We start from the raw sequence: 12,692 nt of genomic DNA on the forward strand, positions 1-12,692 counted from the left end.
TTTGACATATGACCATTTGTTTAATGACCAAAGTTACAACAAAGCAGAAAATAGGGACTGTCAGATCCAACACCTTCGACTTGGTGTCTTGCTGGCATTCTGCCATCAATTGGGGACATGGGGGGGGGCAGACAAATTGGCAATAAAGATGTACACCTTTAGGGAGGGGGAATTGGGAAGGGGGGGTAGACATGTGAGAAAGAACGGAGAAGTTTTGAACCCAGTTTCTGCAAGCGCTGGCATCTTCAAGGCCAACTACCCTGAGAGTGGAGTTTCCCTTATCTCCCTTATCTCTCTTACCTGCACTTCACACAGCTGGTATCTTTTGGGCATCCCATTGCAGGTTTTATTAAGAAATCCTGTTGCCAGCTTCCTTCTAAATATAAAAGGACAAATGGTATGATTTTCAATTTTTGTTAAATCATTTTAAATAAAAAAGAACAGCAGTGACAATTCTCAAGCTGCCTGCAACAAAGGCATGGGGGCTCATCTCCCATTTGTATCACTTCTGGAAGTTACATACAACTATTTCAGGACTAAAAACACATTCCTGTTAAAGTGTTTTTCAATCCAATTGCTGGTTAGAGAAGATGCCTTCTTGTATCCTGCCAGCATGGCCCCAGTGAGTTGGGGCTTTCTCTGTGTGAGAAACTTGGGATTTAAGGGACTCAGAGGTCCTGCAGGGAAGCCCCCAGCCCTCCCATTCTTAAATGGCCAAGATGCAGCACTGTTATCTAAATTGCTGTGTTCAGGAAGGAACACCACAATTGTATGAATAACTACAACAGAAGCCTAATTAACATTTAGTTTTCAGAATTTTCTTCCTCTGCAGGGCGTAACTGGAAAAAGAGCTTGCTCTTTTTTATGTGTTTAAAGGAGCATTCGACTTTTAACTCCTCCGCTTTGGTCTACAGCAGCAGGTCAAAACAAAGGAAAAAAGACAAGGACGATGATGAAAATCAGGAAGGAATGAAATACTGAGCCCACATGGTGATCCAAAGGGGGCTTCCTCTCACCACCTAAACCTGAGCCAGGGGGAGACCCTGAGCTCCCAAAGGCAAGCAGAGCACCTGGGCCATGTTCCAGCGGGAGGCCCTGTCCCACGGACAGGCTCCCAACCGAAGGACACCAGGCCATACCAGGCTGAATTAGCTGGCGGACCCCATGGGAGGCAGGCCATCCCTCAAGGAACCAGGCCCCAGGCCAGTTGAAATATAGGCTACACCTGTATCTACCTACAGAGGCCAGCACCTGATGTGCTCAGAAGGATACCGCGGGGGATGAGAACCTCAATCTATCGTCCAGTCTCCAACCTTCCGTTTCTAGCGAAGGTTGTTGAGAATGTGGTGGCCCAGCAGTTTCCACGACACCTTGACGAATCCGAGTATCTAGACTCACGCCAGTCCGGCTTCCAACCTGGGCACAGCACAGAGACAGCCTTGGTCGCGTTGGTTGATGATCTCTGGAGGGCCAGAGATAGAGGTTGCTCCTCTATCCTGGTCCTATTAGACCTCTCGGCGGCTTTTGATACCATCGACCATGGTATCCTATTGCGCCGGTTGGAGGGGATGGGAGTCGGAGGTACCGTTTTGCGGTGGTTCGGCTCCTACCTCTCCGACCGGAGGCAATGTGTGTTGACAGGGGGACAGAGGTCGACCCCGAGGCCACTCACTTGTGGGGTGCCACAGGGGTCGGTCCTCTCGCCTCTCCTGTTCAACACATATGTAAAGCCGCTGGGTGAGATCATCCGTGGTTTTGGGGTTGAGTATCACCTCTACGCTGATGATACTCAGCTGTATATTTCAACTCCAAACCACCCCAACGAGGCTGTCGAAGTAATGTCCCGGTGTTTGGAGGCCGTCGGGGTCTGGATGGAGGACAACAGACTTAAACTCAACCCCTCCAAGACTGAGTGGCTGTGGCTACCGGCACCTCGATTCAGCCAGCTGATTCCATCGCTGGCCATAGGGGGCGAGCAGTTGCCCCCTGTGGAACGGGCGCGCAATTTGGGCGTCCTCCTTGATGCCCGGCTGTCAATGGATGACCATGTGGCGGCCGTGGCAAGGGGGGCGTTCCACCAGGTTCGCCTGGTGCGCCAATTGCGCCCCCTACTGGACCGGGATGCCCTACGCACGGTCACTCATGCGCTGGTGACGTCCCGCCTGGATTACTGCAACGCTCTCTACATGGGGCTGCCCTTGGGACGCGCCCGGAGACTGCAGTTAGTTCAGAATGCAGCCGCGCGGGCTGTGATGGGGAGTACGAGGTACTCCCACGTAACACCTCTCCTGCGCGAGCTGCATTGGCTACCTGTGGTTTTCCGGGTGCGTTTCAAGGTGCTGATTACCATCTTTAAAGCGCTCCATGGCACGGGACCTAGTTACTTGCGGGATCGCATCCTCCCACATACATCCCTGCGGCCAATACGCTCACACAGGGAGGGACTTCTCCTGGTGCCATCCACTGGACAATGCCGGCGGGCGACACCGAGGAGTAGGGCCTTCTCTGTGATGGGCCCAACCCTCTGGAATGACCTCCCCCCCGACATTAGAACCACTTCTGACCTCCGCTCCTTCCGGCAAAAACTGAAGACCCACCTGTTCCGATTAGCAGGCCTGGCATAATTCAACTGTCCCTCCTGGCAAACGCACTATATCTGGTTATTTTAGGGGTTTTTTAATTCACTGTATTTGTTTTTAGGGGTTTGAACTTATTTTAATCTGCTTTGTACAGTTCTTTTAATGTCATTCTTACCTCCTCCATGTCAACTGTCAACTGTACATACTTAATTTTATTGTATCTGATATATTTTGTATGAACTGTACACCGCCCCGAGTCCCTTTCGGGAGAGGGGGCGGTCTAGAAGCATTAAATTAAATTAAATTAAATTAAAATGAAACTGGATTGAAATGGATCGGGGTCGTCCATTCCCTCCTTCAGCAAAGGGGAGGTTGGGGACCAGCTGGCAACGATTGAAAGCCATTGGGTCAGCAGCCCCCTAATTAAAGAGGGATCCCCCATCCCCTCCAAGGCAGGAGATGCCTCTCCCTCTGCCAGAGAGACTAACCCACGGTCTAGGGGCCCAATCAGTTACCCTCCCCGGCTACCCCACGGCCCAGGAGGGCCCAGATACAGCAAACTGCAGCTCGCCTGCACTGCAGAGAGCCTTCTGGTGGGCTCTTCCTCCAAGCACTGATTAGGATGGGAGGGTTGAGTGGTCATGATGTTTTGGTCTGGTGCCTTGTTGTGGGGGAGGGGGAGGCAAGGATATATTTTTAACTAACTTTTAAGTTATGACCTGGCTAGAGTCACTGTATGAGAGAGGTGGCCATATAAGTCCCATAAGTAAAACTACAAACTAAAATAATGAAAATAAAATACTTCAACCAGGATCTGAAATCTGGGATGGCAGGTTTCTGAGAGACACGCCAGGTTTGAACCCTCATTCATGAGAAGATCCATGATCAGATCATGGGTTCAAGCAGTCTTGTTCCATTCCTATCTGGCGTTGTAGGAACAGAAGCCAAGGGCTGGAAAGCAGGTCAATTTCCTGGTGCGCATTTCCTGGTAAAGCCGAAACCTGAAACCTCACCCTAACCAACCTAGAAATAAGGAGGAACTTTCTGACAGTGAGAACAATCAAATGATGGAACATAAGTTGCCTTCAGAAGTTGTGGGAGCTTCATCCCTGGAGGTTTTCAAGAAGGGACTGGGCTGCCCTCTGTCAGAAATGGTGCAGGCTCTCCTTTTTGGGCAGGAGTTGGACTAGAAGGTCCTTTCCAACTCTGGTATTCTATATTCAGTGGAACAGAAGTTGCCTTCGGAAGTTGTGGGAGCTTCATCACTGAAGGCTTCCAAGAAGAGACTGGGCTGCCATCTGTAGTGTCCCCTGGTGTAGTGTCTCCTGCTTAGGCGGGGGGGGGGGGGTTGGACTAGATGACCTACAAGGTCCCTTTTGACTCTGGTATTCTGACCTGCACAACAGCAAGAACCTTGCGCAACATTGTTCCAGCTGCTTCTGAACGCAAAGATGCTGTGAACCCCAAAATACATGTTCAGGAAGAGGCTGTGCACAGCTAGAGTGAGCCATGATGGATGGAGGAAGCCACCAAAGTTACCTCTGTTGCAGGCAGTGCCTTTCTTGGAAGCGGATTCCTCCACCACATGTCCGAGTGCAGGCTGCCCACTTGGTCCACTCGCCCCACCAGTAGGCCGTGACATCATCTCTTTCTTCAAGACTGTTGGAAGCTGGCACCTTCTCCTGTTTGCCATCAGGAAGCAAAGGGGAAAAAAAGGGCTCAGTTGATGATGTGGATACTTGAAATATACATATAACAAAAATACAACAAAAAGGAGAAATCTTCAGGGATTCAGGCTAGACTTGGTGTGTGTGGTTGAATCCTACATCATGGCTAACTTGTACTACCTGCGATTCCATAAGCAAAGCAAGAGACTTCAGGAAAGAGCAGAATGATATCAAGAATGTCACAAAAGCTAACTTTCTATTAAATTTGAAAATGGAAGATGAACAAGTAAAAGAAACAATGATACAGTGGGTAAAAACCTTTGGATATAATATAGAACTAGAGAAATGGGAAAGTAGCTATAAATTAATAATGGCAGCTTCTTATAAAGAAAATGTATATAAAATGTTCCAATACTGAGCAAATACAATCCTCGAGGGTGTTAATACATGCAATATTAAATATTTATTTATTTATTTATTTATTTATTTATTTATTATTAGCGTTTATATACCGCCCCCTCTCCCGAAATATATATTATAATCCAAAGGGAGACTCCCCCAAAAAACCGAGACACAGAACAGGACAACGGCATCGCCTTCCTCCCTTACATCAAAGGCACCACGGATAAAATCAGCAAAATTCTCCACAAGCACAATATCAGGACAGCCTTCACCACTGACCAAAAAATAGCCAACATCTTAAGAAACCCCAAAGACAAAATCCAGCTAGAAAACCAAGGAGTCTATGAAATACCATGCAAAATCTGCCCTGCAACATACATAGGACAAACGAACAGGAGAATGAATGCACGCATCGCAGAACACAAGAACGCAGTAAGAAAAAAAGAAAAAAACTTCCTCCCTTTTCCAGCACCTTAAAGCTACAGGACACGAAATTAATTTTGAAGGAACCAGGTTAATTTCCAAAACAGAACACTTCAACTAGAGAATAATTATGGATGCTATTGAAATAGAGAAACACCCCCATAACATGAATAAACGTGACAATACTTCCCGCCTACCAGACATCTGGAAACCAGCCCTAGTCAACAAATGAGCCCCACCCATCACCCAGGCCGTTACAACACAAAACAACAATAGACACACAGCCAGCACCAATCAGCACCAATCTACCAATCATGATACAACCACACAACCAATCATTCCAGTTACTGAAACAAAGCCAGCACTCCACACACACCCACCAAGATTTATAGAAAGACGGCAGCTCCGATCACATTTTAAGCCCAAAACCCAGTATGAAGATGCGAGTGAGACCTAGGTGAAACGTTGCCAAGACAATCTCAATCTTACATGGGAAAAGACCCAAATACAACAAGACCAGCATACCTACACCTGTGAAAATCTACGAAAACAAGTATGTATGTATGTATGTATGTATGTATGTATGTATGTATGTATGTATGTATACCCACACTTAGAAAAGATGTTAGGAAAGCATGTAGATTTTAAACCTGAACTTTTTTTATTAGGTATAGTACCAGAAACAAATGATAAACAAAGTATATATTTAATATTGCATGTATTAACACCCTCGAGGATTGTATTTGCTCAGTATTGGAAAAATGAAGAAACACCACTAGATAAAGAGATAATTAAGAAGATATTGGACTGTGCAGAAATGGACAGACTTACATTGAAGATCAAATAGAAAGAAGATACAGAATACTATCAAAAATGGAATTTATTTTATCAATGGCTGGAAAAAAGGGTAAAGGTTAGGAATATAATTTGTACTGTTAAGCAAATAAAAATAACCCAGATGATGTTTATTAAGTACTAATTAAATGTAATAGTAGAAAATTAATAAAACTCAAATAAATAAAAAAGAATGTCACAAAGGCCAGAAAGCTTCTGGATGTTTTCCATGTTGTGTTTCCCAGGCCATCACACAATCTATTCATTTGAGGATAGCATATTACAGGAAGACAGACAGGTCACTTGGGTTCGATCTTTTGTGTGCCCCAAGCCATGGTAGGTGAGATCTGTGAGGGTATAAGCTGTTTATTCAGGTTCAGGTTCTCTAAAGACCCAGACAAGTTTATAATAATAATACTTTATTTACAGTCACAGACCAAAACACGACCACTTCAAAAGAGACACAGCAGCCAGTCACCAAAAGCCCAACTAAGGGAGGTTACAGCTCTCTCCTCTAATGGTCACAGCTCTCAAGAAAAACCTGGAAACCTGAGAGGTGATGTACGAGGAGACATCCCCAAGGCAATGCACAAACAAATCACAGCCATCAGGACCAGAGAGGACGATTTCGGGAAGAGACAGTAACCTAGATCTGTCCACGCTATACATAGGCAAAATAGAAGGACATGCTCCGTTGTCTCAACCTGGGCTCTGTCACAAGGGCACAGCCGCTCATTAATCGGGAGCTTCTTGAAACGACCATCCAGAAGTGCTGAGGGCAAGACATTGAAGCGAGCTAGGGAAAAAGCTCTTCTGTACTTGGGAATGGTTAGGGTATAAAAATAGGAAGCCATCCTCAATTCATAGTTATTAACTTGGTTGAGAGTCAGGGGGGAGCAAGTTTTATTGGCTCTGGCTCGTAGATATTGTAAATCAATGTCCACAAGCCGTTGGACTATCCTAAATTGGGCATTCTTGAGGTCGTAGTTTCCCAAGGCATCCTCCGTGAAACCTAGCAGATGAAGTTTCTTCAGCAGCTCTTTCTCCCAGCGAGAAATATGGGAGTCCGTGAACACCAGGGAGAGGTAGCTGCCAGGAACTGCCAGAAAGAGCACCCGAAACCATCATTTAAAGGTTTATCCAGGCCATACATTCCACCGATCGAATGCCCAGTTCCAGGTATATCGGGGCAAAACCAACACAAGGGGGTAGACCCAGAGGTTTTCTAAGAAAAGCAGCCTGGGTTCTTTCATTGCAATCCTTGAAGCCCCTTATCCATATGGGAATGCCATAAAGAGTTTGGGCCAGCGTTTTGGCTTTGTAAATACGTAGGGCAGAGGGAATGAACTGGCCACCCTGGGTATAAAAGAATCTTAAAATCTGCTGGTGACTACAGGAGGCCGAGTTCAGCACCTGGGTTCGATGTCTAGTCCAGGCACCGGTGTTCTGAAATTGGATACCTAGATACTTAAAATGGAAAACCTGCTTAACAGCATTGCCACTGATATTTATTTTTTATTTTATTTATTTTTTATTTTCTTCGAATTTCTAGACCGCCCCCTCTCCCGAAAAGGACTCGGGGCGGTGTACAGTCCACACAACAAACAACAAGTATCAAATACAAATATAAATACAGATATAAATACACATAAGGAGGAGGTTAAAAATTTAAAAAGAACTGTACGGAAGAATATAAATATGGTTCTAAAAACCCTAAAATCAGTTAAATTTAAAACCGTACCCTATAAATAACCAGGTAAGAATATGTTTATGTTTCCAGGAGGTAACAGTTGCCACAATTATAATTATGCCAGGCCAGCTAATCAAAACAGGTGAGTCTTCAATTTTTGTCGGAAGGAGCAGAAGTCTGTGGTGGTTCTGATATCGGGGGGGAGGTCATTCCAGAGGGTTGGGCCCATCACAGAGAAGGCCCTACTCCTTGGCGTCGCCCGCTGGCATTGCCTAGTGGACGGCACCTGGAGAAGCCCCTCCCTGTGAGAGCGGATTGGCCGCAGGGATGTATGTGGGAGGATGCGATCCCGCAAGTAACTAGGTCCTGTGCCATGGAGCGCTTTAAAGATGGTAATCAGGACCTTGAAACGCACCCGAAAAACTACAGGTAGCCAGTGCAGCTCGCGCAGGAGAGGTGTTACATGGGAGTATCTAGAGCTCCCCATGACAACCCGCGCGGCCGCGTTCTGGACTAGCTGCAGTCTCCGGGCGCGTCCCAAGGGAAGCCCCATGTAGAGAGCGTTACAGTAGTCTAGGCGAGACGTCACCAGCACATGAGTGACTGTGCGTAGGGCATCCCGATCCAGAAGGGGGCGCAATTGGCGCACCAGGCGAACCTGGTGGAACGCCCCCCTTGCCACGGCTGCCATATGGTCATCCATTGACAGCCGGGCATCTAGGAGGACGCCCAAATTGCACGCCCGTTCCACAGGGGCCAATTGCTCGCCCCCTATGGCCAGCGATGGGGTCAGCTGGCTGAACCGAGGCGCCGGTAGCCACAGCCACTCAGTCTTGGAGGGGTTGAGTTTGAGTCTGTTGTCCCCCATCCAGACCCCGACGGCTTCCAAACACCGGGACATCACTTCAACAGCCTCGTTGGGGTGGCTCGGGGTTGAAATGTACAGCTGAGTGTCGTCAGCGTACAGATGGTATTCAACCCCAAAACCACGGATGATCTCGCCCAGTGGCTTCACATATGTATTGAACAGAAGGGGCGAGAGGACCGACCCCTGCGGCACTCCACAAGAGAGTGACCTCCGGGTCGATCTCTGCCCCCCCGTCAACACATATTGCATCCGGCCGGAGAGGTAGGAGCCGAACCACCGCAAAACGGTGCCTCCGACTCCCATCCCCTCCAGCCGGCGCAGTAGGATACCATGGTCGATGGTATCAAAAGCCACTGAGAGGTCTAATAGGACCAGGATAGAGGAATAACCTCTATCTCTGGCCCTCCAGAGATCATCTACCAACGCGACCAAGGCTGTCTCTGTGCTGTGTCCGGGTCGGAAGCCGGACTGGCGTGGGTCTAGATAGTCGGATTCATCAAGGTGACGTGGAAATTGCTGCGCCACCACATTCTCAACAACCTTCGCCAGAAAGGGAAGGTTGGAGACTGGATGATAATTAGCTAGCTCCATTGGGTCAAGCAAAGACCTCTTGAGTAAGGGCCTCACCACCGCCTCTATCAAGGCAGATGGTAAGGATCCCTCCCCCAACGAGGCATTCACCAGGCCCAGAAGCCAGCCTCGTGTCACCTCCCAGGATGCCAGTACCAACCAGGAGGGACACGGGTCCAATGAACATGTGGTGGGTCGCAGCCGTCCACGCAACCTGTCCAAATCCTCGGGGGCAACAGAGTCAAACTCCTCCCAGAGTGGATTCACAAGACTCGCTGTTGGCGGCCCATCCAGACCACTGGAGGGGGCCCATCCGCTTCGGATCTGAGCGACTTTGTTCTGTAGATATTCTCCAAACTCCTCTGCTCTTCCCTGTAAGGGTGCCCCCCGCGTCTCCTGAACCAAGAGGGAGCGGGTCACCCTAAACAGGGCGGCAGGGCGGTTATCCGCAGACGCAATAAGAGCGGCGCAATGTCTACGTTTGGCCGCTCTCAATGCCACAAGGTAGGTCCGTAAATAGGCTCTTACCTGTGTTCGGTCAGACTCGGAGCGTGAGGACCTCCACCTGCTCTCTAGACGTCTTCTATGGCGCTTCATCACCCTGAGCTCCTCGGTATACCAAGGTCCCTGGGTGAGTCGCTGCCGTAGGAGAGGTTGCAAAGGCGCAACCCGGTCCAAGGCCCCAGCCGTCGCCCTATTCCAGGCGGCCACTAGGTCCTCCGACCGAGCGTGGGTCAGGGCTACAGGTAATGGCCCAAGCTCCGTCTGGAACCTATCTGGTTCCATCAGGCGCTTGGGGCGGTACCAGCTTGGACGAACTGGCTCCGCCTCCTCGCGGTGGGGGTAGCGCCATGGAAGTCTAGCCGGAGACATGAGTGATCTGACCATGACAGGGGGGTAATATCTAAATCCCCTATTCCCAGATCACTCGTCCACTGCTCAGATACAAAAACAAGGTCCAGTGTGTGACCACCTTCATGTGTGGGGCCCTGAATTAGTTGGGTCAGGCCCATGGCTGTCATGGAAGCCATGAACTCCCGAGCTACCTCGGATGCTGCTCCCGTCGACGGCAGGTTGAAGTCCCCCATAACTAAAAGTTTGGGGATCTCCACCGCTGTCTCCGAGATCAGCTCAAGGAGCTCGGGCAGGGCTGCTGACGTATAGCGAGGAGCCAAGTATACAATCAGCAAACCCCACTGCCTCCCTGGGCCCCATTTCACACCAAGTGACTCACACCCGGATATCTGAGGAACAGTGAACTCCCTCGGCTCTAGACCATCCCGTATAACTACCGCCACCCCTCCACCCTTACCCAGGGCCCGAGGCTGATGGAATGCATGGAAACCTGGTGGGCACATTTCCACGAGGGGTAAACCACCCTCGCGACCCAGCCAGGTCTCCGTTATTCCTGCAAGGTCCAGCTCCCCCTCAGAGATCAACTCATTAATGAGGGGGGCCTTATTGGTCACGGACCTTGCATTGCAAAGCATCAGCCGCAGGCCCTGTCTCTGTAGTTCCCGACCACCTAGGTTGCGGGGGTTGGTACAAATGACCGGGCGTAGCCAGCAGCCACGGTCTCCCAACCAACCTTGTGATCTTCTCTTGTCCTCGCATCCCCCCCTCCCCGCGACCGTTGCAATAAAACAACCCTCTACTGGAATAGCTTGTTCCCTCACCCCCCCATTCCGCTCACTTCCCTCCTGGACTCACCTGTTCGTCTGGCACTGGCTTCCCTCCTGGCCTGGTTATCCCCCCCCCTTCCCTGAACCCCCTAAAAACAATATAAAACATTTAGCTAAAAAGCCGCTCAGCTTCCTCTTCTATCCCAGTTATACAATTTCCGGGCTCTAGTAAACACTAGTACTTTTGATTTATCATAGTTAATAGCCAAATGGTTTTCAGCACAGTAAGACCCAAATGCAGAAAGTAATCTTTTCAGTCCTGGCCTTGACAATGAAAGGAGAACCGCATCATCAGTGTAAAGAAGAAGCGGGATCTTTGTAGTTGTCAGCTTCGGGGCGTGGGACTCAATATGTCCGATGTAACCAGCCAGGTCAGATAAAAATATATTAAACAGAAGAGGAGCCAGAATACATCCCTGCCTTACTCCATTCTTAATCGGGATAGGATTAGAAAGTTCTCCCTGCAGACCACACCTGACCTGGCTGGAGGTCTGATTGTACAAGGACCTAATTAAGAACAGCAAACGTCTGTCAATAGAACTTTTAAGCAGTTTTGACCACAACAAACCCCTAGGGACTGAGTCAAAAGCTGACTTTAGGTCGATGAAAGCAGTGAAGAGTTTGCCACCTAGTATAGTAGTATATTTGTCGACCAGGTGCGCTAGGGCAAAGCAGTGATCTAGTGTGGCACAGCCCGCTTTAAACCCAATTTGTTCAGCACCAATGATATTGGATTCCTCAACCCAAGTGAGGAGTCTGCGATGGAGGTATTTGGCATACAATTTCCCAATAATGGAGAGCAGGCTTATGGGGCGATAGTCAGCTGGGTTGTTTCTATTTCCTCGTTTAAGAACTGGCACAATAATTGCTAAGCTCCAGGGGGAAGGTACTCTGCCAGAGGAATTAATATATGTAAAGAGTCTTGCCAAAAGAGGAATCCACCATTCAGGGTTGGATTTTAGCAGATCAGGGGGAATAGCATCAGGGCCAGGAGACAAGTTTACGCTGAGACCATGAGGAGGCTCCATCTTTCCTTAAAACTGGTTCACTTCCTCTTATGGAGCAACCGTCTCCTGTAGAGCTGAAGTGCCCCTCTGGATGATGGTGGCTTTCATAGATCCCATAGAACAAATTAAATTCAAGGTAGAGAAAAGTAAAGACTTAACACTTAGAGGTGCATAATTTCCCGTGGAATATCAGAGGCAGGAATGAACTCCTCCTGAAGTGGCCACTGCCAAATAATGTTTGCCCTGTTTCTAATTCATTCTCATTCTCTCTCCACCCCCTTCTCTTGGAAACCCTCTGAGAAAGTGACGGGGATCCGGCTTCAGTGGGTTCTTTGCCTCTCTACGATTCAGATCCCATCCTGGGTTTCTGGCAGCCAATCTCTGTTGGGAATGATTGGGAAAGTGTGCCCCACTTTGGTCCTACCAGATTGATTGGTGGCATATTGACACAAGAGAGTTTTTTAAATGTATAATTATTTTACCCGCAATACCGATCTGTGTTTCTTCCTTGAGAGAATGAAATAATTAGGCTTAAGTTTTTTTCATTTTGGTCATGGCCCAAAATTTCATCCTCCTATGATTTTGATCCCAGCAGGAAATATTTGCAGTTTATGGTGTTTGCCCACGGAGCAGTGTTTCTCAGCCTCAGTAACAGTAAGATTTCTGGACTTCAACCTCCCAGAATTTTCCAATCAAGTGTGCTGCTGAGGAATTTGGGGAGTTGAAATACAGACATCTTAAAATTGCCAAGATTGAGAAAACATTATTAGATATATTGTTCTTTAAGATTGGTTCATCTCTATTCTAAGGGTTTTGGAATTTCATAAATTTATTCAGTAACACTGGTTGTAGGAACTTGCTTGTGAATTCAGTGCCGATGGAGATTCTCCGTCATCCGGGTCATGGCTTTTTTCAAGAGGCAACTGGGCTTCCTGATTTTCCTTTTGCTTCTCATCCAAGGAGCTTCTTC

The 12,692-nt window shown here is 48.2% G+C and overlaps 1 protein-coding gene across 8 annotated transcripts in view; it reads right to left on the reverse strand.

The window, feature by feature from the left end:
* Positions 1-12,692, reverse strand: part of ADAMTSL2 (ADAMTS like 2) — a 104,850-nt gene that overhangs the window by 83,576 nt on the left and 8,582 nt on the right. For 6 of the 8 annotated variants that reach the window (XM_081967472.1, XM_081967470.1, XM_081967471.1 and 3 more), the window contains exons 3-4: positions 4,119-4,261; positions 301-376 (exon numbers count right to left, since the gene is read on the reverse strand). In XM_081967472.1, coding sequence (XP_081823598.1) covers positions 301-376; positions 4,119-4,261 — 219 coding nt within the window. The remainder of the gene's footprint in view (positions 1-300; positions 377-4,118; positions 4,262-12,692) is intronic. The other 2 variants (XM_081967469.1, XM_081967467.1) reach the window with 2 other exon arrangements.

This window comes from Natrix helvetica (genome assembly GCF_964273705.1).
Source record: "Natrix helvetica genome assembly, chromosome: 15".
NCBI classification, from domain to species: Eukaryota; Metazoa; Chordata; class Lepidosauria; order Squamata; family Natricidae; genus Natrix; species Natrix helvetica.